The sequence below is a fragment of the Lonchura striata genome, chromosome 9, assembly GCF_050655825.1.
Source record: "Lonchura striata isolate lonStrDom1 chromosome 9, ASM5065582v1, whole genome shotgun sequence".
In the NCBI taxonomy this organism is placed as follows: domain Eukaryota; kingdom Metazoa; phylum Chordata; class Aves; order Passeriformes; family Estrildidae; genus Lonchura; species Lonchura striata.
In genome coordinates, this window is record NC_140711.1 from 22,445,114 (window position 1) to 22,470,855 (window position 25,742).

Sequence of the window (25,742 nt, forward strand, 5' to 3'; positions counted from 1 at the left end):
AAAACCTAAATATTGGAGAGAGAAAAAAGGCCTTTCTTTGCAAAGCAATTCTGCCTTTTGCTTGTCTCCCATTGTTGGTGTTACTGTGGAAAATGTATAACATCACTTTTTTTGGAAAGTATCGGAACCTGTTCAAGTTGAGATGGTTTATATAGTCTAACATGGAAGAACTAGTAGATATCTATTTCTTTACCATTTGCCCAATAATAAGTGAGCCTGTTGACCTCCGCTGGACTATTACAAATGTGAAACTTGGCACTCAAAATTGCTTGCTCTAAATTTTCCAGTTGCTTTCTCTTTTTCCATTTGATGTCATCCTGCCAACTAGTGATTTTATTATTATAAACAGGACATTGTATTCACTTTTAAGAAGAAATATGAAGCTGAAGGTAAAATTACAAACTGCAGTTTCTCAGCTGGCAAAATACAAAACAATGAGCTAAAAATACTGATCAGAGAAAGGGTGTTGTGGCAGGGAACTCTGAAATATCTACAAGATGGATGTGTTCTGAGGAGCAGAAACTGGCTTCAGCTGAACAGGGCTAAACGCTGAAGAATCATCAGACTGTTCAGCTTGGAAGGCAGATCTAGAGATCATCTACTCCAACCCCATTGTTCAGAGCAGGGTTAGCTGGAGCAGGCTGCTCAGGGCTGTGCCCATTTGGGGTTTGGATAGCTCCAAGGATGAAGATTCCACAACTCCTCTAAGGAACATGTTTGGGGTTCAGAAAAATGTGTGTTTTTCCCTTCAAGTAGATCCCCCTGTGTTTTGTGCCCATTGTCTCTTGTCCTGTTGGATACCACTGGAAATGGTCTTGCTGTCTTCTTTACTCTCTATATCAGGTGTATTCTCACATTGAAAAGATCTCCCTGCCTGAGCCTTCTCTTCTCAAAGCTGAACAATCCCAGCTCTCTCAGCTTCTTCTTGTAGGTTGGATGCTCTGATTCCTTAATCATCGTTGAGGCACTTCAGCAAACTTTCAGCCCTTTGTTGATATCTCCCTGGTACTGGGGAGCCCAGAACTGGACACAGCATTCCAGTTGTGTTCTCACTGGTACCACACAGAGGGGAAGGATTGAAGGAATGCATCCTTTGCCCTTCTGGCAACACTCCTCCTAGTGCAGCCCAGGAGTCTCTTGGCCGCCTTTGCTGCAGTGACATTTTGTTGGTTCATGTTTAACTTGTGCATCAGGACATCATTTTCTGCCAAGCTGCTTTCCAGCTGGTTCTTCCCCAGTCTGTGCTGCTGCATGGGGCTGTTCCTCCCTGTGTGCAGGACTCTGTTTTTCCCTTTGAGCTTCATGAGATTCCCATCAGACTGTTTCTCTGCCGAGGTCCCTCTGAAGGGCTGTTCCTCCCACAAGGCTGAAAGGGCAGCAGAGGAGGCAGCCAGGATCCACTGCATTGGCAGGAGACAGTTTGTGCTCACTTACTTCCCTTGCAGGGCAGAGTTACTGAACTTTGCTCTTGCAGGCAAATGAATGCAATGAAGCTTTCAGTTAAAATTTGCATCTTGCTATTTCAGCACAGGACCTCAATTGCAACTGATCCAAGTTGTAGAAGGCCAAATTTGTAATCTTGGCTGCCCAATCAGAAATGTGGCATCCTTCCTTTGGCTGCTAAGGGAAGAAGAGCAGAGGTGCTCTGCTGTGTCCCTCTGCCCACTGGGGAGGGAGGCTCTGTAGCACTGTTGGTACCTGCACTGCAGCTCTACTTTGCATTTATTTCTTTCTCAGGGAGTATTACAGCTGGTAACAGGGATTAGCACTGTGTATAGTAAGGGTTTGACAGCATGGTCTTTGCTGTAGATGCCCGTGGATATTATTGGCTGATAAAATTAGAGGTGATGGTAAAAATGGCAGCCTTGAGCTGTGCAAGGACTGTTGGAGGAAAGCAGTCAGCCTCTGAAACAGATGTCTTTCCAAGGCAGGTGGACAACTTTAGTTAGGAATGAGTGCAGGACAGATAAGACATGTTAAACAGCTTGTTTCCTGGAGATTTTCCACTACAAAAAGCTAGTGTTAAGTAGAGCAAATCTTACTCAGCTATAATAAGATATGTAAATATGCTCTGGTTTCTGAGAAATTACTTGTTTAGCAAATGTATAAGCAACATTGCTTCAGAACTGGCTGTTATCTTGGAGTGGAGACACAAAAAGGGCCAGATTCTGATCTCTGCTCTCACTGAGCTCTTCTGTGACTGATTAAATGTTCTCCATAGAGAGATACATTGGATTAGATACATAAGTGACATACAAAGGATTACTCAGTGGTGTCTAAGCATATCAGATCCAGTTCCTCTGTAATAGGATTGATTCCAGAACCTGCTGATGGTGGCTGTACCTGTTCTGGCTACTTCTGCTCTCCAGGCAGTCTGGGGTGGGGGGACTGTGCCATTCTTGGACTGATGAGGACAGCTTAAGTTAGCTCCTTTCTCTGCCATCAGCTGAGTAAGTAAAACTCTGGAGTAAATATGCTCGAGGTGCTGTTCCAGTGATGTGATTCAGCTCTGTGCTTCTGGTTGGCTTCTTTTGGTCCTCCTCTCTGTTTTCATAATAGTTTCTACTACAGTATAGCTACAGCAATTATGGTGGCCCTGTTTTGAACAAAATGATGCAGGTTCTATGCTCTCAGATGCTGTTACCAGTGCCTGGTGTACAGAGACACAGGGCAACTTCACCTTTTTCCTTATAGGAAGGTGCATGTGATCACTGGAAGTGCAGCTTTAAGCAGAATAGGTGGTGTGTGGTTGGATAGGATTTTTGCTTTCTAATCTTGAAGGCCATCACACCTAACCTTACTTTGTTAGAAATTTGTTTAGTTGGGGAAAACAGTAATAACTTTTGCACTTAGACTGTTACACATACAATCTTGTTCTTGTCTGGAACTTATTTTATGGAGAGAAGTGGAGGAAGTAACAGGAGACGAGGATAAAATCTTAAATAAGTGTTTCTGTTTCTTATTGGATTCCATTGGATCACAAGGTGAGGTTTTAATGAGCAGAGGAAAGTGCCATAGCCTCTCATGGTGTGGTGCAGTTCAGGTGTGCCAAATACTGCCTCTTGATATCACAGTGCATTGCTAGTGTTCTGCTCTCACTATAGGTCAGATAGCACAGAGTGGACAAGAGATGAAGTGTCCAAGTCTTGGTGTCAGCCCAGGTACCTGTCTCTGGTGCTGTAGCAGAAGAAAGCCAGAACTACTCCAGCTGGTGAGGTTGTGTATCCCTGTGGTATTTCAGAGCTGATCACAAGGACAGGCTGGTCATTACAAGCAACAGCATTTTCCTTGTGGTTCCACTCAGATGGAGTGATCTGAAACATGCTTTAACCTGTCCATCTGTCTCACTTTTTGGGTGATTGGATCTTTATTACCAGGTTATTCTCCGATCACTCAATAAAAAAACCAACCAACCCATAAATTGTAATATAGATGGCCCAAATGCAAGTGTATAAGGCAGAACTGTCTTGGAGATACCACAGCATGGATTAGAAGTGGGACAGTCTGGAAAAGACTAGCAAAAATATTCTGGGAGATAAGAGATTGATTTACAAGGAAGGATTAACTGTTCAATGTGTATCTGCCAACACTGAAACTAGAAGTTTGTGAAAGATATAGTGGTTGATAGTTAAAAATATGTGGACCTAAATGAAAAAATGAGAATCATTTACGATGCTGGGAGGGCAGAAAGGGGTGTTATAAGGACAAGTGAGGTAAAACAAAGAGGAAGACTTTTCTGTCCAACCCCAAATAAACTAGTGCAGACTGCTAAAGAAAGGGCTGTAAATTCTATCACTAGAGATGCTTGATGCCATACAGGAGAAAGTCCATGTAAATATATTGTCATGAGCAGCCTGGCTCTGACCTGTTGGGGCTGGATGACCTAATGTCTCTTCCATTTCTCGCCCTATGCATCTATGATTAAAATAGTTTATATAATGCAAGTGCATTTTCAATTATACTTTGCTTTCTTGCGTGGGATAGTGGTGGTGCAGAGGACTCATTATTTTTGTGGCACAATTACAGCATGACTTGTAGGAAATACCGCTGGTACTTGGCCTCCCAGAGACTCTGATCTCGTTTATAAATATATTTTGGCTTTTCTAGCTATGGTATAAGACTGGTATAAGACTGCAGTGCTTTTTTTTTTCTGTCTTCCCCCTTACTTGGAGGCCGTAAATATGGAGGAAATAATAGAAGGATAAATAGAAGGAATAATTGATTCTAGTTCAGCAATCCAGTGAGCAGTCCCTGGTGAAAATGTAAAAGTTTATTGTTGTAGATGTGTAATACACCAGGAGTCATTGTCAGCTGTTCTCTTGGACTGAGGTCTGTTTTCTGAACCAGGACAGGACATTAGCTGAAACATAAACACAGATAAGTAAAAAAGAGTAGTGCTGGTTTGAAGTTGGGCTTTCAATGCATTTTGTGCTCTGCTGGATTTTTAGGGGGGTTATAATGCTCAGTGTTTGGAAGGATTAGTTTTTGCTTCCAATTATTTTATAATTATAGTTAATTTTTAAATTTGTGCATCATGCCAAGAGTTTTGTGATGTGTCAAGTATCTTTGTCAGTCTGTTACAGGGCATTCAGAGTGCCATCAGAGATTTGTCAGGGTACTTCTCTTGCAGGCATATTTTTAAAATATATTCCTTTTAAGAGGCTGTCTTGGAAGCAGCCACTCTTGGGTTTTAACTAAAATCTGCCAGCATCAAGTGTGACAAATGTGGTAGACACTACAAGTAATAAATGTCTTTGGGAGTGAGATGTTGAAGTCTCAAATGCTCAGGCAGTGATCGGTCTGAAAATTCTCTTGGAGAAAGGGTGCTTCATCCCTGTTTGAGTGATGAATATTGGCAGATTAATCCTTTGCTTATTGGCACTTTGTAACAAACCTGTGCCGACACTGTGGTCGAGCTGGGTTTGCTTGTGATTGAAGAATGAGATTGATTTCTGTGGTTGCCATAACAAGGGAATTGTTGTGTGAAAAAATGTTAGTAGCATTCACTGGAGTGAGTTGACAGCTCTAGGATGCCTGTCCTCAAATTAAAACAACTGCTTCCAGCTTTGAGAAATGGTGTCTGCTTAGCTTTTGCAAGATGGTGCTCAGCAGGGTCTTAGAAATGACCTGAAGAGCTTTAAGATTCTAAAAGTGCCTTTGATATGCTTAATTTTAAAATGCCAGCTTTGAGCTGGAGTTAATAAGGGTAAACCAGGAGGCTGAGCTTTCACTCCCACCAGGCTATTGTATGTATTCACAAAGTAGAGAGAACAGGACAATCTAAGGAGTCCCTAGAAGAATGTAAATGCACTGCAAGTGTCTAGACATGCAGTCACTGGTACTGTAAGTGTCTTAGTACTGACATACTCAAGTTTAAAGAAGACTTGCCCTGCCAAAACTTTAATAAACAATGGTCATTCCTGTCTCACCTCCAGCTGAAGGACCTGGACTTTGGAAATGGTCTGAAGCTTCTGCAAAATATTCAGCTTGATGCTTTAAGAGCCTTTGGATAGCTGGAGGGACTGTGGGCCAACTGAGCCTGGGGAGGGGCAGGGTGTCAGTGTGTAGCCAGTGAGCTGGTTAAATGCTAGAATTCACAGACAGCAGGTTTCAGCCACCTTCAGGCTTCTAGTGTGTTCTTTGTTCTCTTTTGTAGTTGTTTTGGATGTGTTGGTCTTTGTAAATGTCTAGTGAACATCACAGGAGACTGCTTTGGTCTGAAAGTTGCCCATGGGAGGGGAGTCAGAATGGTGGGAGATAAATAAGGTAATTAAGTTCAGATGGCTTAATTCTATCTAATCAGCTTCCTAATACAGGGAAGTGGAGAGGGAGGTGCTGATCTCTTCTCCCTGGTGACAGGACATGTGGGAATGGTTCAGAGCTGCACCAGGGGAAGTTTAGACTGGATATTAGGAAGCCCTTTTTTACCAAGAAGGTGGTAACAGGTCTCCTAGAGAGGTAGGTACATGCAGTTCTCTGGACTGGTATTTCACATTGTTGGCATTTATTAGCGGTGAAAATCTGGGCTCCATGTCTCCACTGGTGAGTTGACTCATCTATGTGCTGCTGCTTGGGAAGATCATTCAGTTATACAGGAGGATCTATAGGTGCTGCTTTGTCTACTGTGTACAAAACTGGCACTTTTCTCCAAGCAGCAAGAAAATTGTATTGTTAACACCCAAGCTTTGCCCAATTGGGTGGTCATGCCAGAAACTTTGCCTCTAATACAGCCTGAGCCCATGGCAGTGCTTTATCCTGGTAGCCTTTCTCTTGAGCAAAGAGTGAGCCCTGACCGCTGGAATTTGTTATCTCCTGATGTTGTAGGTGTTCGTATTTTATGGTCAAACTAAGTGATATGTTTAATTCTGAACAGTTTAACTGGCAAAAATGAATATATTGTACCAATCTTTGAGGCACCAACTGTGCAGTGTTTTCTCTGCTGATTCCTGTGAATACCTTGGCGTAGATGTATACAAAGATGTATGTATTTGCACAAAATAAAACAAACTGCTGTTGCAGTCCTGTGATCTGTGAACATTTTAATTACCATGACAGTAATTCCATCTCACCAACAAACTACTTATTTTACCTCTACTGCTGCACTAGCCATTTATTTTAGGTCCTTTTAAAGGTAAAAAGACTAACTGCTCTGCAGACATGCTTGTCTGCTTTAATTAGTCTTCCTGAAGCTGTGCAAAGAGCACTGCATTTAATTAGCTTTCTTTAAATTAGGATTGATATACCAGCCTGTATAGGTTGACACTGTCATTACTGTTCAATAAACTAAGTGCTGTATTCTGTAATTTTTTTCCCCCAGGTGGTTGATTTGCAAGATGCCAGACACAGCCAGCTTTAGCAGGGCCCTTGTCACTGCTGTGGGGCTAGAGGTGGCTTGGCCAGTGCTGCTGGGGCTGGCAGGGTCTGGGCAGTCTGGGTGGCTCCTGCTTTCCTGACTCTTGCTTGCAGGTCCACCGTGGTCAGTTGTGAGTAATTCCCCTCAGCCTCCCAAAGTCTTACAGGCATTGCCTTGCTCTGGTTCTTGAAACCTCTGAAACAAGGAGAAGGGAGGAAAGGAGTTCTTCAGTTGGCAGCAGCTCCGTGCCAGAGCAAATTCATCTCTGCAAACCTGCATTGGACATCTGTTTCTCTTGAAGATGGTCCTGTAAAAAGTGCAAGTTTCCACACTGAAATTTTTTTTTTTTTTTTTTTTTTTTTTTTTTTTTTTTGACCAGTGCTGAGAGTTTCTTAAAGGCACATATGTATCTCCAGTCCTTTCCAGCATGAGGACCAGAAAATCTCTTAACTCTATGTCTCTATCTCTTAAATAATTTTCTTTTAACCAAGTTGTGTGTATGTTGGAACAAGTGGACTTAGATCATCTCATTACTTTTACAAGTATGTTTTGACAATGAATAAACCAGATTTTTATTAGCTGTGATGACAATGAGAGATGCTTCTTTTGAGGCCCTGAAAGAAGGGAGAGAGGGGGATGACCAAACTTCTTAACCCACAAGGTCACCTTGGTGGCCCTCCAGAGGCTGGAGACCCCACCAGTTTGTATATGCCTGTAGTCAATCAGTGCAAATGTGTGTGCCTGTAGCTGTGGAGTTAAGTAACATCTTCCTCAGCAGGTGCATGAAAGATTCTGTCCCTTATGGTTTAATGAAATAACTCTCTGCAGGCTGGTCTTGTTACTGGTTACAGTCAGAAATGTGGTCTGATCTCTCTGAGATCACTTGTGCCACAGCCTTTGAGGTATTGCACAGCCAGACATTATGATCAGGGCAGGAATTTGGTCAGCCTCTTCCCTTCACAGGGCATCCTTTCCACATAGCTGAGAGAAGTGTTGTTCCTTCATCCAGGTGTTTTTTTCAGCTGCCTCCAGGGTCCTCCTGGAGGTGTGTGCAGGGGTGGCTTGTGTAGGTGCCAAGGGAGGGAACAATTTGCAGAGCAGCAGGCAGGCTATAGTGCCCACACCCAGCCTTTCCTACCCTTGCTTCCACTGCATTCCCTGATTCTCCAGGGTGAGAGACAGCTCTCTGCAGCATCCTGGAGATAAAAGTGATACCACTGGGCCTGGAGGAAGAGCAGGAGGAGATAACTGAGAACATGAAGGAGTATGTGTGCAGGGTGCTCCCCTCAGGCTCAGAGCTGCAGTCCCATCATTCCATGAATCCCACATGCCAGCCCTTGTTCCTGTGGTCATCTGAAACTTCTTCAGTAATAAAAACTGAAAACCAGAACTATAATTAATCACACTTAATAATGTTGTTACTGGTGAGCCAAATTCACTCAGAAAATTTCATCTAGGTGTAGGCCTGTGTGCCAGGATTATCTTACTGATGTGGACTTGGAGCTCTGCTTTGAGGTTGGCTTCTCTTGTTCCCATTGACTACCTGGCCATTGGCTCTGCAGCACTTCTGCAGTATCCTTATGCCAAGGAGTATCATGCCTTGTTTTACTTGTTCAGTGACTTTCTTACCTCACCTTACAGTCTGTGCCCAGAATAAATGGCCTGTGAAAGCTACAAGTCCAAGTCCTTTGAATAGTTCGAAAGGAGAAACAGATTTGAGCCTGGTGGTTAAACGTATCCAAGCTGGTGAGAAATGCTAGATCAGAATTTGGACCTCACTTCAGTGAGTTCATGGGTCTCAGACAGCTGTGAGCTGTGCCTCTGCTGGCCATTCCTGTGCTGAGAGACAGCTCAGAGCCAGCCAGCATGTCCCCAAGGGCAGATGAGCACAAAGGGAGGTTGGGGCTGCCCCACCAGACTTACAGGTTTGGACTCTCTGAACTGGGACCACCATCGGCCTCTGCAGTACATTTGACTGGCCAAATACATCTCAGAAAAACAGCCCATTGCTACCATTGTATAAATGTGGTAAAATATTTGGCACCCCTGTTTTTCTGCTCACTTCTGTTTAGGACAGGCTGCAAATATGCACTTTGTTGAAACCAATCTGCTAAGTTTTTGACTGCTTGAAGCTACAATTCACAATGGGTGGCAGATACTTATGGTAGCAGGCCCTGAATATCTGGGATAAGCTCTCTATTCCCCTGACACAGGAACCTGCATTCTCTTTGAAGCACGTCTTAACTTTTTTTCTTGCTTGCTTGCTAGATGAAGCCAGCCATTTGTGTCCATTCAGTTGACTCTTTTAAATGAAATTACTTAAAGATTTACTGGATGTGGCTGGGGAGGGCACTTTATACCCTGTGCATTAATGGGACCTGGTATAAATACATGCAGGCTGGCACATGTGTGTATCCCCTTACTGTTTGTAGTATAGGAGTGTCTGTCTGCATATGCACAGCTCCCTAAAGAGAGTTACATGGTGCCTTGGAGTGGTGGTGTCCTGAAATTCCATCCTTATGTGGAATTGTAAGGAGTACACATTTATGGAATTAAGGTTGTTTGCAAACCTTTAAAAATTGGTTGATTTTTAGTGCTGGTACCAACAGATCAAAGTCCTGGTGGAGTTAAAAGATTTTATATCTTTCAGTGTCACAGTCTCTTAATTTGTTTAGATGCATGCAAAGAATCAGAAACTAATGTGCATCTGGGGATTAAGGCAGCTTTGCTATCCAATGTGAAAGCCAGCATATTCCAAAAGATTTTCAAAGTCTCAGAAGGCAGTGAAGTGCTTTACTGATTTTTATGTCTTTGAAAATCTCTGTTTAGTGTGCCTGGTGGAATTGCATAGATAGATGCTGCCAGCTGTCTGACACCACCAAATCCCACCCAGGACATTTCAGCATGGAAGTGGTAGTTCTGCAAAGCTGGGGACACTGCTCTCACTGAGATAGCACCCATACAAAAATACTTTCTTATCTCATGTACACTTGCTCCTCTAAGAATTTGCTGTAATTTTCTCCTCCCATCTCTCCTACCCCAGCAGTAATACCAGTGGTTATGCTGTAAGAAAAATAGTGTGTGTTTGCATTACACATCTCTAGAAGGGAGTTGCCATCATGATACGAGTCTTTCTGTGGCAAAAATAAAAGAAGAAAAGCAGTGGTTTGATCTCTTCCATGGCAGCCTCAGCCTGTACCATTGTGCTTGGGGATCTTTTAACTAGGGAGGGGCTGAACTTACTCTAAAAGTTAAGATAAAAGCAAAATAAGCCAGCAAACCCATTCCTGTACTGACCTCATTGCTCTTCAGCTCTGGTCTCACATTCCTCACAGTGCTTTGGAGAACTCTGCTGCAGTCCAGAGGTTTGGGAAAGAAGTTGCTGTAGGACAGCTTGGGATGAAGGGAGGCCCCTGAAGCAGGAGTTTAGGAAGTTTTATTTGCTGAATGTTTTAGGTTTTGTGTCTCACTGGTGCCAGGCTCTACTCTATTAAATGTGATGGTTCCTGAGTCAGATGCTTTATTTGTCCCATCTGCATGGCCATAGACCATATCTGTGATCCTACTTGGTGTGTTCCCAGTGTTCCTGCCACCCACTGCTACAGGCCATACATATGTGAGCCTTCCAAGGCAGGGCTGCAAATTCCAGGTGCCACCTGGTACAGCACATGCAAAAGGATGTTCAGCTTTTCCTGAGCACCAAGTTGATTTGTAAGATCTAATGAGCTGATTTGGAGCTTGCCCTTCCTATAACTTCCACATTTTTTCCTACTGAACCTGCTTTTCCCTTTGGTCCATAATTGGCAGTGTAGGTTTTGTAAAGTCCTGCATCTCCTGGGTGTCGTTACTGGGACCAAAACTCTCAGTCAGTTTTATCACATTCAGCTCAGTTTGTATGTATTCCAATGCCTCTGCTCTGTGCTAGCTGTGCATATGGAGTCTCAGATGGTATGACATTACTCTTTGGCATGGGCATGAGGGTTATTTGTGTTCCATTTATCTTAGCAATTAGGAACAATCTATTTTTACTCTAGCTGCAAGGCATCTAGACTTTTTCCTGCTTGTTTCTTTGGAGTGAACTTGATGGGCTAAATTGTTTAGTTTTTGTCAGGGAATATCTGTAATGAAATGAAAGTACTAAGACCAAGCAGTTAAACCAAAAAGAAAAATGAAAAAATAGCCAAGAAGATTCACTTTTAAAAAATAGATTAGATTTAGAATTTAGATTAGATTGGAAGATGTTTCAGCAGAGTCTTCTGAAAACATGGTTGTTGTTGTCTGGATGTCTCTGATGGGCTCTGTGTTTTGATACCTTCTTCATGACTGGGAGATAAATTTTTCTTTTCTTTTTTTTTTCTTTGGATAGGAAAGAATGCATTTTCACCATCGACCCATCAACTGCCAGAGATCTTGATGATGCTTTGTCCTGTAAACAACTCCCTGACGGTATGAGATATATTTTACAAAATATTCTAGTGTTTGTATTCAGCTGTTGACATACTTGTATCTATAATTTGTCCTGAAGTATTCTTTGCTAAATATAAGTAGAGTAGTAAACTAGTTCTTCTCCTGTTGTTTTAATTGCTTGTTTTTAGAAATCTTGGAGGAGACGTCTTCAAACTGCACTCAGACTTGGTTTTAGAAAATTCAGAGCCACAGTGTTTTGCATAATCAGAGCTGTAATTTGATTTGAGCAGATCTCAGCTGTCTCCTGTCATTATGGGAGTTAAAGCTGAGTAGCTAATACACCACTACTGCAGGCTAAAGTCAAGTGGCACTTTGACCTTGTGTACACAGTCCATGGGTAAAGGAATCCAGTCTCATGAAGGTCACTGGCTGAATTATTTTTTGGTGTTTATGGGATGCTGGGAAGTGTCAGATGAGCACAGTGTGCCTTATAAGTTGTGTTTTTCTTCTCATTGCCTTTTGAGCTTTCTCTCCTGCCTTATTTGTACTTTTACTATGCTGTAAGCCAACAGAACAGAAAGTAAAGCTCCAGAAGCCAAATCTTGACGATTATGACCAAAGGAACTTTTCTCTTGTAAGCTTACTTTGCCATCCAAGCTTGGCTCATTTAGTTTGATAAGATCCAGTAACAGGCTTGGTTAGAAATATTCCATGATTATATTAGCCTATCCACCCCTAATAATGAAGATAAAGGTTGGGTTGTGGTTTTCTTTTTTTTTTTTTTTTTTTTGGTGTGGGTTTAGTTTTTCTTGCTCTTGCTTATCATCACAATATGATGACATCCAAGACATAATTTCCATTTTTTAAAGTTGATTTCATACTGTGCCATGTGGCCAATGAATTGTAATGTCATTTAGACCCAAGTACAGATTACTATAACAGTGCTATGAAACAGATAAAAAAAAACAGAGGTGAAAGACAATTTGATGCCAATAAAATTAATTGTACTCTGCAATAGCAGTTTTGAGGCAAGATTAAGGAAAAAATGCCATTCTGTTTCACAGAAAATTGAAAGAGTCTTCTTGAGAGATCCTAAGCTGAGCTCTGTTCTCCCTCTTTCCACTTTACCATCTGAATCACTGGGGGTTTATGACAGTGTTGTGATCTCACAGGTCCTCAGATCTAAAGTGTTGAAACTGGTTTCTGACCATTTACTGTAGACATCTATGTGGGTTTTAGATGCTGCAGGAACCACTCAGTGAGCTGGTTTGTGGTGCTTACTTCTGCATTGTTCTCTTACCCATAAGCCATTTGGAGAAAGTGTTCAAAGAAAGTATCAGTGTGAACAAGAATTCTTCAGAATTCTTTCTGCCAAAAAGCCTGCAAAGCCGTGGCAGCCCTATCACTCACACTTGAGGTTTGTGGATATATGTAGTGATGAGGGATGTGGCCAAATCCTTAATTTGCATCCTGATGGGGAATTTTGAAATAGTTCATTCCATCAACCTGTTCCTGGCTGGGACTGGGCTCTGTCTAGCTGGGGACATGCTTCTCTTCAGTTTCTGGCACAGGGGACTTCAGCCCACAGACCTGCAGCTGGCAGAAGACACCCACATCTATCTCCTATCACAATTCCTGGGACATTTTCTTGCGTGCAAATTGAATCTCTCTGGACTTGTTACTTTTTTTGTCCTGGTGTGAATTGAGCATCTTGCTCAGGGATTTTCAATCTGTGGTCCACTGGCCCCTGTGGCACTACGTAGGGTACTATTGTTATAAGCCCATTAAATGTGGCTGGAGTAATAAGTCCATCAGTATATGTGATATTATCTAATGTATCTGTACTTTGACTTAAATTTTTTTCAGGAATTTCCAGACTTAGACAGGTCCAAAACCAGCACTGGAAGTCCTTTGGGGGGGTCACTTCTTTGTGTTCACTTGCTTGCAAAGCTGTGGCTGTTTAGGAGAGCCACTATGGAAACCTCAATCTTGTGCTTGTAGTGCCTTTTGACATGTTTTGGAGGTACCCTGTGAACTTTTGGCTCTAAAAGTTGCTATGATGGCTGCAATTATTATGACAAAGAGTTGTTTTAGAAGTTAAGAGCGTGTCCAGGTCTGGCTAGGCTGAATGTCTCATGAGGGCAAAGTTGTGTTAAGAGTTAACACAGCTTTTATTCCAAATGTAAACGTGGTTACAAGAAATTATTATTTTTTCCATCCCTTTTGCCCATATGTAAAACACTTTAAAAAACCTCACCAAAAAATCCCAAGCAAACCACATATCTTGGCATCCTCATGATGTCAGGAGATCTCCAAAAATCAACAGAGAATGCAGAACCTAATTCATAATTCTCTGTTGGTGTATAGCACACTGAATTTATACAAAAAAACACATTAATTGTGCACACTTCCTCTATCAGACAGCTAAATCGGCATTTCAGAAGATTTTGGAGAATTAAGTGGTCTTTGAGCACTCATTGCTAATTTATTCAAGACTGTGATAGTTTATTTGCTTTGAAGAATCTGAGGCAACAAGCAGAGAGATAAGCTACTGCCTTTGCACCTTTGTGGAATTTCCAGCCTCCTCTTATCAGATCTGGTCAATGGATGGAGGATTCGCCCTCAGTAAAAGTTGGAAAGGATTTTTTTTTGCTGAAGTAATTCACAAATCTGTCATTTTGATAGATTTGAACTACCCAGTAGCAGAGTGTCACTAGCAAAGGAAGCATGGGATGGCTGTGGGAAGAGCTGTATTTTTCATGGAGCTCGCAGTAGGATATTGCAGCAGTTGGAAACTTTTCCAGGGATATATGTTTTAAGTGGGCCAGTCTGGTTTTGAGAGGATTTTATATTGGAGTCTGTTTCTGATTAACGGCCGTGCTCCTCGTTATTGTTTAATGATAGCAGTAGGGAGGTGAGCTTGCTGTTCACTTCTGTGAGTGTATATTTTAAAAGAGATCAGCTCCAATAAAGAAGGAAAATAGGGTTATTTATGTAACAGCTGCAGAAATATGAACAAACTGTACTCCATTTAGATGATTCAGCATAACCTTGGAGTAAAAGATGGCTCTGGCCTGCACCTAGTTTCTACAGCCTTTGCAGAGCTTTCAGGGCAGCTTGAGGTTTTAAACAAGTTCATTTCAGTCAATGCTTTTTTGTGATCCTTTCTGCACGTCTTCTAGCAAAGTGCTGCAGCCAGGAAGGCACAGCAGAACCATTCTCAGGTCGTGTGGATGCTGCAGAAAACAGCTGTACTAATTTCAAGCCTGAATGTTTTCACCCAGGGTGCAGAGGTTTAAAGATTTATTATGATCTCAGCATGGCAGGTGACCTGCGTGTCCCAGTGATGCCAGGCATGTTTCTCACACTTTCCAAACCTCTTCTGGGCATTCTCTGCCTGTGGTGCTTGTATTTCTGGTAATGTACACTACTGATGCAGTCATGTTTGAAGGCTACTTACTGGTAGGAGTAGAAATGGAATTTGGCTCATTTCAAGGCACACAACTCCTTCTAGGGAAAGGTCAGGCCATGATGGGAAAAGATGCAGCAGAAATTATGGGGAAGTATTTCTGCTGATCTCAAAGCAGTGCTTTGGGCTGTACTGACAGAGCTTCTGTACATATTTTATTTGTATTTAATAACTAACATGGTTCCCACTTGTGTTTTTCTTTCATTCCTGTATTCTTACAGTCTTTTACAAAATAATTTAAGTTCAAGTAATTTACATCTTTTTTTAGGAGGAATTGTTGCACTGCAGAATAGAAATATATTCTACAGACTGTTTGCCCTGGTTTCCATGTCCTTAGTGACACTGGTTCTCTGCATTTTGGAGTGAAGCCATAAATACATGCAATCATCATCTCTTCTCAGTGTTTGCCCCATGACCTAAACAAATGAGGCTTCTGCAGTGTGCAGCCCCCTGTTTTTTCTGTTTCCCTTAATCCATTCAGTCTGTTGGTGAATTTTAGTCAGATGTACCTAAAGGAAATGGGATGAAAACGTCAAACACATTATATTTCTGTAAGTGTCAAAATGGGATATAAGCAAAGAAGAGAACTTTTCTTTGTGACCCAAATCTGGGAAGAGTGCAGCATGACCTTTCTGCTTCACACAAAGTTCCTTGTGAGCTGTAGTTTTTGGGAACATATCTGCAGAGACTGAGACTAAGATCTCTGTTCAAGAAGCCTATTTCACACATTTTGGTAAAGCCAACTAATGTTTTGCCAAATGCTGATAAAATTCTCCCTTGTTCACTGTAGGCCTCCAGTCTCTGGGGCTGCTTTTTCTTAGACCTGGACAGCTTAGTAGACATGTCCTGGTGTGTGAGCTCCAGAATCTTGCACTTGAAAAGCACCTGTAGAGCTCTGGTAGCCCCAAGATGTCCTCTACCATTTCAGAAGACCACCTAGTCTTCCTCTCCTTTGACCTGCATTATTTCCTGGTGGAGTTTGCAAACACTTAGGATGTTTTAATTTTGCAAAGGTCTGTGCACTTGAATTTGATTTTTAAGGTGTAAATAGTCCTTCTTCTATTCGGCTTTGTCTCCCTGGCCACTTAAGGACTGCAGGATGAAATTTGCTCTGGCAAAATGTGCTACAGGACCCTTCAGTAAATCCCTTTGGTCCCTGCAGGACAGAGTATCAGGAAAGTTTGTAAATTGAGTAAATATTTTTGTAAGTTTGTAAATCTTTGCTTAAGATAAACACTGAAGATCAAACTAGTGTTGGATCAAAAGTTACTTTTGAAATGAGTATGGACTTCTTTATTGAAAATAATTTATGAAATTACTATGCTTCCTTCTTTGTAAGCTATTTAAGCTTAACAGACACCAGACCTGCAGAGAAAAAGACAGAAGCACATTGACATATGATTCAAATGTCAAATGATCATAAACTGCAATTTGCTTAGATTTACTGCAGGAGTCAAATGTGGGTAAAGTAAGATCTACCAGGAGTGGGATTGCGTGTAACATTTGGTCAAATTTTACTTTAGTATCAGACAGAATTCGTTTGTCTCTCCTGTTACGTGCTGGTTAATCTGGGGATGTTTTGTTGTGTCACTAGGAGAGTGAAAAAGACATATTGAGTGATTAGAAAGAGGTGCATATTCTTTCTTCCTGTTGAGGGCTTGTGGTTGCAGGTTCATTGATATATGCAGAATGCTCTCAGATCTCTCCAAATCCAGGTCCCTGCTGTGCCCCACAGGAGGCTCCTGTGCAATGCTGGGAGCTGCAGCGTGTGCAGTGTATTTGTCTCTCCTTTTGAGGTAGCATGGGGGTGTATGTGGAAACACACATTCCAATTTCCAAGGGCAGGGATGAATGGAATCAGAGGGCTTAACTGAGTCAGCCTTTCTCCACCAAACATTTCTCTTGAAATTGGTGGGACAGCTTGATGATGTGGGGCTCCCCTCAGTTCCCCTGGGAATAGGGCAGGTTGCTCCAAACTGCTGGTGGCTGAAAGAGAAATAGACTGAGCCAAATCCCCAGACAAGTGCATTAAACTGGGTGTTAATGTACTGGGGTGATTAAGGAAGTTTGGATTTAGTTAGAGCATTGATTGCTAGAACATAATTTGTTAAAATGGGGGTTTTTTTTGCATATATTTGAAAGCTGCTTATGAGAAGGTTAATTAAAAGCTTGATTAAGCAAAATTGGAGCTGGGTTTGTGATTAGTAATCCATATATAAATATTTTATAAATATTTCATCCTTATCCCAGAAGTTGTTTTGGTTTTTTTATGGTATGCAAAGAAAGCTGTGTAGCAAAGAGACATGGGATTAAAACAAAATAAATTATATATTGTGTGAGAAGGACTAAGGTAACAAAGACTGTGGCTGCAGAACATGCAAACAGATGTGCAAATACCAGTAGAATTACTCATAAAAGTGAGTTTACTCTTCTGCAGGGAAGAGAGGTGCTCTGGGTAAAGTCGCCTTCTGGATCATTTGAGTTCATGAATTCAGGACCTGGGACAATTCCCCAAAGATTTAGAGGTGCGGGATTTTGTGTGGATCTCACTGGTATTCGTGGATACAAACTTTAAAAAAGAGAGTGTCTGATTGTGTATTGAAGAAGAAAAAAAAAAAAAAGAAAATACCTTTAAGTAGATGGATAATGGAAAGAAGATCCAGAAATTCTTGTGTGAACAAATCTAAAAGCATTTTGCCTAGGATTTCTTTTCATGAAAAAGAACCCCAAGGACCAGAAGAGCCTTTGGAGAAGAACCACAAATTACAGGGGATGACCAGACAGACCTAGAGAGAACAGGATTTTTCAGTGAATGTAGCAAATAAAAGTCAGAAGATATGTGGGGCAGATAAACTTTAGAAGGGTACAAATAGCTGGCAGTACGTTCCCACATGGTTATCTTCAGTCACATGTTCTGTTACATGAAGAGAGCAAAGGAGTTACTGCTGTATATTGTCTTTCTTATCAACTTTATGAAATGGCAGGATCCCTCAGAATTGCTGGGTTTTTGTTTTGACTTGTTATGTATTGCAGTGCAGGGTTTTAGAACCCAGATGAACAGGAAAAACATCTTACACTGTAATTCATTACAGTATTTTTTGACAGTCGACTATTATGCTAGATACACAGAAAGAGTGTATGAAAATGTTTTGGAAATCTTTCCAAAAATAAATAAAACAGTTGGATGGCTAAAATTGAAGTCTCATTGACTTCCTTCTATTTCCAAAGAAGTTGAAATGTCGAGGCTGTTCTGTGGAAGTACATTGTATGTGTTTGGCCTAGCACTACATCCCAAGGTCTCTTTGAATGCCTGGAATGCTCACTCAGCCTTGGATTACTGAGTACAGTAGAGATAACACAAAAGGGACTGACCTAACAGTAGAGAGAGGCTGGTTCCTCCCCACTCTAAACCTTCATTTCAGGAACAGGATGATATCCTACACCCAAAAATACATCTCAAAAGCTGCTGGGTGTCACTTCCCATCTCTTTAAATTCAAAGACTGCTGATTTCCTGATAGAGCCTCTTGAATCAGTCTTGGAATACAAACAGTTGATGACGTGGATACCAGAAATTGTCCTTTTACCTTCACCGTGTTGGCTGCAAACCTCACTGCTAAGAGGCTGCTGAGAGAGCTCAGGGCAGTCTGCCTTGGTAGCTCTTCCCCAGCAGCAGAGATTGCTTTCTGAGCCAGGGATCCGAGTCACAGCAGCACAACCATTGCCTCTGTGTCCTGCTTGACATCTTCTCGTGATGAAGGGTAGAAGGTCCATCCACCAAGTGTTGAATTTGAGTCTGCATGACAAAGGTTCATGCTGGGTCTAAGCTGTAAGTAGTTACCTAGAGATTCTCCCAGATGTGACCATATAATTAGTAATGGCATTCTGTGGATAAATCTGATGAGTTTGGGGTTTGAAGCTTCTCTTAAGTTGCTCATTACTTGAGTCTAGCAAAGAAATCAGTACAGTTTATGATAGCTCCCAGTGGAACTTTCTGATTTGGCACCTCACAAGATCTGCTAAGCACTCATGCAGGCATAGAGGAAACCAGCTCTGCTGTGAACCTCTGCAGTGGAAGCAGGTACAGCACAGGAATGGGGACAAAACTGCAGGGGCAGAAGGTGGGACACAGGCATTGCTGGAACCACTGTGTCTGGTCTCAGTCTTCCAATGGACACCTTTGATATATCAAAGGAATGTCACATTCCCTTTGTTTTCCGTCAGGATACTGTCTGTCCCCAATTGTTCTGTGCTCTTTCCTGATTTTTACTATTGCAATACTTGTGCCCCACTTGTATCTGTATTTTTCTGCTTGTATCTTGCTCAGCAGTGTGAAAAAAAATCCTTATTCAGTGTGCTTGTTCTGTTGGATATCATTGCCTGTGTCCTTCAGTCTGCAACTAAATGTTTTATCTTGTACATGCTGTATGAATTCTGTCCTGAGTATTTAGTGTTTTTCCCTTAGGAGAATTCCTTCCTCATGTGAGCATCCAACTTAATGGTGCATCAGTAGTGCTTGCACAGAAGGGCTCTTTCATTCTTCTCCAGAGTTCTTGCATCAGGTTTTAAGGTGGTTTCAGGACAGGTGTAGGTAGTAGGTGTTTTCTAGGTGGCAGCATCTTCTGTCACACGATGATGAGGAGCTGATGTGGGTTTGCTCAGGACAGGAAGCTCGTTGTGTTACTCTGCCTCAGTGATGTGATATCATCTGTGAGCTCTGGAGACCTGCTTGGTGCCAGCATAGTTATCTCCAGCTCATGGGAGTCTGGGAGCTGGGAGAACACCACCAGCACAAAGATCTGCCCTGTGTTCCCATGGGAGGATCGACCTTCCTGCTCTCCTGAGAGCCTGAGAGAGCCTCATGCTGACCAAGAGCCATCTCTGAGCATCCCCTTCAGATGTGGGGGGTCACCTTTCCTTCAGTGGCTTGTGCTGGGTTGTGTGCAAAACTCAGGGCTCTGTAGTGCACAGTGCATGGAATGCCACCCTATGAAGGTGTCCTGGCTTTGTTTTGAGGTATAAAAGGTGTCTTTAAAATGATATAAAGTGGTTTTAGGATATTGCTGAATTTATTAGCTGTTGCAGACAAAAATTTTATGCAATTCACATGAAAGACCTGCTTTCAGAATTTAATTTAGTAATAGATATATTCTCCTCATAATTCTGAAACTATTTTAAGGATTGCTGATGGCTCATGGAGAAGTCCAGAAAGTATTTCTGCATTTCATCTTCGCTTGTCCTTTGCTGCTCTTAATGAACAGATGATTTTTGTTTTGGACCTCAGCTAGAGCCTGTCACAAATTGGTTTGTACAATTGTAGTTGTCTCTGTAACGTTCAGTTGATGCAAGGGACAAAATGCCCAAAGGTCAGAGTAGGGCACACCAGTAAAATTTAAGCACTTTCCTTGTTATTTAAAAATAAGTAAAATACACTGTCTGGTTTTTTTTTTGGTTTTTTTTTTTTTTTTTTGAAGCTTGGCTTCCTTTGGTGGAAAAGTAACCTCAGCTAAGAATTAAAACTACCCACATTTGCCTTCAGACTCTAGAGCAGACAAAAAACTTGCTCTTTCCATGGTTCCACTTTTATATTTTAGTCTTTTCCTCCACTTCTCCATCTTGTGTTTTCTTCGCTTTCCCACTTGCTCTTCTCTCCTAATCAGTCTTTCTCTCTTCTCTCTCTTTTCTTCTCTCTCTCTGTCCCAAGATGGTCACTCCTATAACCCTTGAGCTTTATATGTTCATACACATGCCAAAGAGAAGCAGAAATATTTGGATCATGTCATTCATTTAAGGGTCTGTGATGGCCCCTACCTGTTTCCAGCAGCTTCCCCAAGTCTTGGTGCCAATTTCTGCTTCAGTGCAACTTCCACTGGGTTTATGTCCACCCCTTTATGGTCTGCAGCCCCTCTGAGTGTCCCCTCTGTAACTGTGACCCTCTGTGGCAGACACTGTGCTCCCCCTTGATGAAGACTCCTGATCTCTGTAGCGCTGCCAATAGCACCAAAATATGCATGTAGGTTAAAGGCCTCATTTCTCTCTCTTTATGCAAGTTTTTCATACTTTTGCAAGGTGCTAAATATTACTTAGCAGATAAGAGCAACAGCATGCTACCCCCAGGGCTGTGGAATGGGAAAGAGTTATAATTATTTGCTGCAAGAGTTTGGTCTAACTAGGGTCATCTTGGGACTGCCCTGACCTGCTGGCAGCAGGTGGGTAGTTGGCTGTTTTCTGGGTAGAGCAAACACTTTGCAATTTGCTTTGAACTCTTCTGTATCTCACTGAAGGGTGAAGACAGTGTGGGAAACAGGGGTTAATACAAAAACCCTGTTATTTGATTTTAAGATGACTTAACATGTTTGCTCATGTTTGACTTCCCTTCTGAGAATGATGATGCTTGAAGGTGAGGTGGAAATAAATAAGAGTGTGTCTGCATGTAGAGAAATACTTTCTGATGTTTTATCCTTGAAGAGCTGCCTTTTTCAGTTATATGGCCCTAAAATTCACATATGCTAGGGTGTGAAGTGAAATTGCTTTGTCTCTGGATTTGTGCTATGACTGAGTAGGGTTGCTGTTGACAAGGAAGAGGGATTTGCTTCCAATGTATTCCCTCACATGCTGTTCAAATGCACTCAGCTCAACTTTCTAATTCCAGGGGCAAGTGCTTGATGTGACCTGCTGGGTTGACAGTTCTTATGAGACATTTACAGGCTGAAAATGCCTTTTCCTTCTCTTCCAGATCCTTCTTACTAATCCTTTTTTGTTTATATTTTTTTCAATAAAGAAGGAAGTAAGTTCTCTAAACTGATGTGTCATAAAGAATGAGATCATCAGCAAAAAAAAAAACCAAAAAACCAGAAACAAAAAAAGAAACATCAACAAAAAAAAGAAACAACATGTTCTTTGTTCTTCTGCAAGGTGCCACTGCTCTCCTTTGATTTTAGTGTCATACTGATGTACAGGAGATTTTGGGGTGGGTTCAAACAAGCCGGATCCTCAGCTCAAGGAGCTGAACAGCTGTGCACCCATTGTGCTGGGGGAGCCCTGCCATTCATGGCTCTGTCACTTGGTGAGCTCCAAGAGGGGATCTAGGCTCCCAGAGAGTTGGTGAGACCCAGGTCCATTCTGTTCTGCCATTCTCACAGGCACGTGATGATAAATGAAAGGGAAATTGTCCTCTCTGCTTGTGGCATCACAGCTGTGTTGTTTGCAGTAAGGTGACAAGTCCTGTCCTGCTGGCACAGAGCATTGGCCCAGGGAGGATTGGGTGGCTGAGTGCCCAGCCCTTTCCCTTTCTGCTTCAGATCTCGGGAGAGCTCCTCATTGCAAAGGGGCTCTTCACTGGGTTTTGCAGTGCTGTGGTGTAATTTCAGACAATGCTCCCGTCTCCATCTCTGTCACCACATCTCTGTAGCTGCAGAGGAGCTGATAGGGTTCAGCTGGTTAATAAAACATGCCTTGCTTGATTCTAAACTGCATTGTCTGTTGCTAAACATCTCCCAAGAGCAGCTTTGCAGTGGTAGGGTTTGAATGGTATGACAGTTTTGCATCCATGTTCAGAAGAAATTATTTTAAATGAAAGAGTCCCAGAGATCCTGAGTGAAAGAAGTCATCCAAGTGCCTTCAGCATTTTTCATTGCAATAGATGCTCCCTGCAGCTATTGCTTTAATGGCTGCATATGAAGTGCCTGGCTTAATCTTCTGCACATTTTAATGTAAATTCATTAAAAAAACCCCTAGCCTTATACTGGTAGTGTATGCCTAGCATAAGGGGTTGCTGTGCAGCTTTAAGTTCCCTGTTAGAGAATTTGGGATGAAAAAAATTTGTAATTTGTAGAAGTACTTTTTTCTTCAAGAAATTTAGGATATAAAAAGTATGTCACAATGGAGAGCTACATGGCAAGGTTTGAAGCCTTTATTTGCTGGAAAAGCATATTTTTTCAACAGAATGGGTGTCAAGTAGACCATGTGTAGTAGCCTATGGTGTGTGGTCCATGTGGTATCCACCCTCTACCCCTTTCCTCTGATCTCTTTGACAAGACTTTTTAAATTCATGACTCCTGGTTAAATTGTCTTTCCCTTTTAGGCCATTTTTCTCTTTTTTTTTTCCTTTCCTTGGGAAATAACATGAGACTTACAATGTGAAATGTTCCTTTTGTGACTTTGTCATAAAAATTAATGAGACTAGAAAAACAGTTTGTGGACCTGGAACAGAATTCTAGTGAATAGTATTTCTCTATCCACAATGCTCTTTCACTTTAATTAGCAAATAAACCAGGGAGAGAGCAGCAGGAAGGTATTTCTGTACTGGTATTTTGTCTGGCACATTCAAAAGCAATGATTTGAGAGAAATCAGATTGGTTAATCACTGTGCTGTATCTTCAAGTTCTCTTGGTCTGAATATTTTGGGGGTGAGAGAGATAGGGTGATTCATACATGAGCAAGACAAACCCAAGAGCTGCCAGTTTGCATTATGTCAATGTATGTAAGAAAATATTTAGATAGAATTTCCATTAAAAGTTCAAAAGCAAGGGGTTCACACTGACCCCAGCTTTTAGAAGCTCTGGTGGGAAACCTGAATGAAATTTAACTCTGCTCAGTGTGTTTTCGTTGGCTGACTCCTTGTTTTATTATCTCATGCAATGAGGTCTTTCTTGGTTTGTCGATTTTCTATCGAGGACAAAAAGTTCATGTATGTACAGTGCACATATTGAATTAAAGTGTGATTAAAGGCATGATGTAATGACCCCCTCTCCTTTTCCTTTAGTCAATATTTGCCTGCAGGGTCAATACGTTACAATATTGACTTCAAAGTATTCAATATTTTTTTACCTTCTGAGTGTGTTGGCTTCGAGTGTGTGTAATATTAAACCTGTTGGTTGAACTGTTGGTCTAAGACTTACTGTCTAAGTAGTTTCAGGCTTGGATGCCTAATCCATGTAGAGCAGCTTTCAAGGCATGTGATAATATCACAACACAGCTGTAGGCAGCTTTCTGAGGTGAACCATTTAATCTGCAGGCTTTGCTCCCAGCTTCCTGACAAGTGGTGGAATTTGTCCCTTGGTGTGCGATGGGATTATTGCCCTCTCTCCCTGCTGCCATCATATTTAGTCTCTGCGGGCCCTTCCAGTGGCTGGAGGTTATGTGGGCACATCTAAATCCCATCCCTCCTGCCTTCCATGTGTGTTACTGCTACCTTTAGATCTGTGCTCTGTCGAGTGCACAAAGGCTGCTCAAAAAGCAAGATTATGCTTTGTGTACTCACAGTGCTGTGCAAACATGGCTTAATGAGGTTAAATCGTTATGAAGTCAAGCAGCTCTGCAGGGTGGGCTGGTACTTGTTTCCCTGAGTTCCCAGCTGGGCCACAGTGGGCTGGGTGTCTCCCACTAATAGGAGGCTGAACCTTCTCATGCTTCCTCTTCATCTGTTTCCACTCCTGCTCTGCTGAAATCCTGTTCTGGTATCCATCAGAAGGGCACACAGGCACATGTACTGCTTAATGACAACAGCTATGAACCATTTATCCTTCAAAAACGTGACACTTGAGAGAAGGGCTTTGATAATGTTCTTTGCAAGGTGTATAAATAAACAGGATTGTCACCAGCATGGGATCTTATTACTTTGTCTCTTTAAAAAAATCAAGGAAAGAAAAAATATTTATAGATACCGAGGGGTTAGTGAATTCCTCTAAAGAACCAAGTGTTATAATTAGGAACCCGCTGCACTTAGAACTATTCTACAAATAAGCACCTCAAATCCAGCCTAGTCCTTCCAGAGAAAACAAAGGTCAATAGGCTGCTTTGAGGATTAGCAAACCTGAATTTCTTGGATTCAGGTACTAATTACTTCCAAAGCTGAGGATGATCACTACTTCCAAATCCAAATTACTGCCAAAACCTCACGATAAACCTCAGTAGTACTCCTCTCCAGCCTAACTTTTGACTTAAGATGCTTTTAAACTGGACTCAAATTAAAGGATCAGAGGCCAAATCTGAAGAAAAGGCAGGGTAAGGGTGGAAATATTCTTCTAGTGGCAAGGTGCACTTCTGCATAGTCTAATCCAAAGTAATTGAAGACTTCTCACATCCCCAGCAGCAAATTGGGCTCAGCCAGGTTGGTGCAGTTCTGATAACCCAAAAGTGTGTGACTGCTCCATACGAGGGAAATGGGATCCTGCAGTGCCTGACTGGGCTCACTATTACAAGCTCCTACCTGGAAAGATTTATCCACATGATTTTGAAGGGTTTTCACATTTCCACCTCTGTATTTGAGGATTCACTTCTATGTACATTCACTGGTATGTTGTAGCCACAGTGGTGGTGAATTTGAGAGCATCCTGAGAGACCACAGTTTTCATCCTGGGTGGAAGTAGTGGAAAGAAGTATGAGTTGTGAGATTTCAGTGTAAAGCAGAAAGGTTGTGGTAGCACTGGGGGAGGGGGAGAGGAGTCAGAGTTAAATATGTCAGCAGTTCATTTCTGCTCACAGCCTACTGACTTCTTGTGCAATTGCAGGGAACTTGGAAGTGGGAGTCCACATCGCAGATGTGAGCTACTTCGTACTGGAAGACACAGCACTGGATAAAGTAGCAAGTGAAAGGGCCACCAGTGTCTATCTGGTGCAGAAGGTAAGGACAGCTTTTCCTTTGTTTGTCTGATGGCTGTGCCTCCCATTTACCATAAATTCATTTGCAAGGTTTGTTTTCAGAAGTTCACAGTCTAAATCTGGCTGTTATTGCAGGACACCTCCAAAAATGAGTAAGTTGATGGAAACACAGAAGCTGGCATAGCTGCTCACTACCTTGGAGCTTATGGAGAGAGGCTGGGGTGGAACAGCAGCTTGTGACCCTCTGACTGTGGTCAGGAGTGCCCCACATGTGCCAGGGCTCACCAGCTCAGTGCTGACCTGAGCCAAGCCTGATACACCCAAGCTGGCTCCTCTGGTTTGCTCTTGGGGGCTTCAGATTGGCAGATGTGGAGGATTTTGTCTTGCCTTTGGTGCAAGAGTCCAGCTAATCC

The 25,742-nt window shown here is 42.1% G+C and overlaps 1 protein-coding gene across 2 annotated transcripts in view; it reads left to right on the forward strand.

Moving 5' to 3' along the window:
- DIS3L2 (DIS3 like 3'-5' exoribonuclease 2) overlaps nucleotides 1–25,742 on the forward strand; it is a 179,233-nt gene that overhangs the window by 81,632 nt on the left and 71,859 nt on the right. For both annotated transcript variants that reach the window (XM_085587227.1, XM_021544264.3), the window contains exons 11-12: nucleotides 11,220–11,299; nucleotides 25,239–25,351. In XM_085587227.1, the coding sequence (XP_085443353.1) occupies nucleotides 11,220–11,299; nucleotides 25,239–25,351 (193 nt within the window). The remainder of the gene's footprint in view (nucleotides 1–11,219; nucleotides 11,300–25,238; nucleotides 25,352–25,742) is intronic.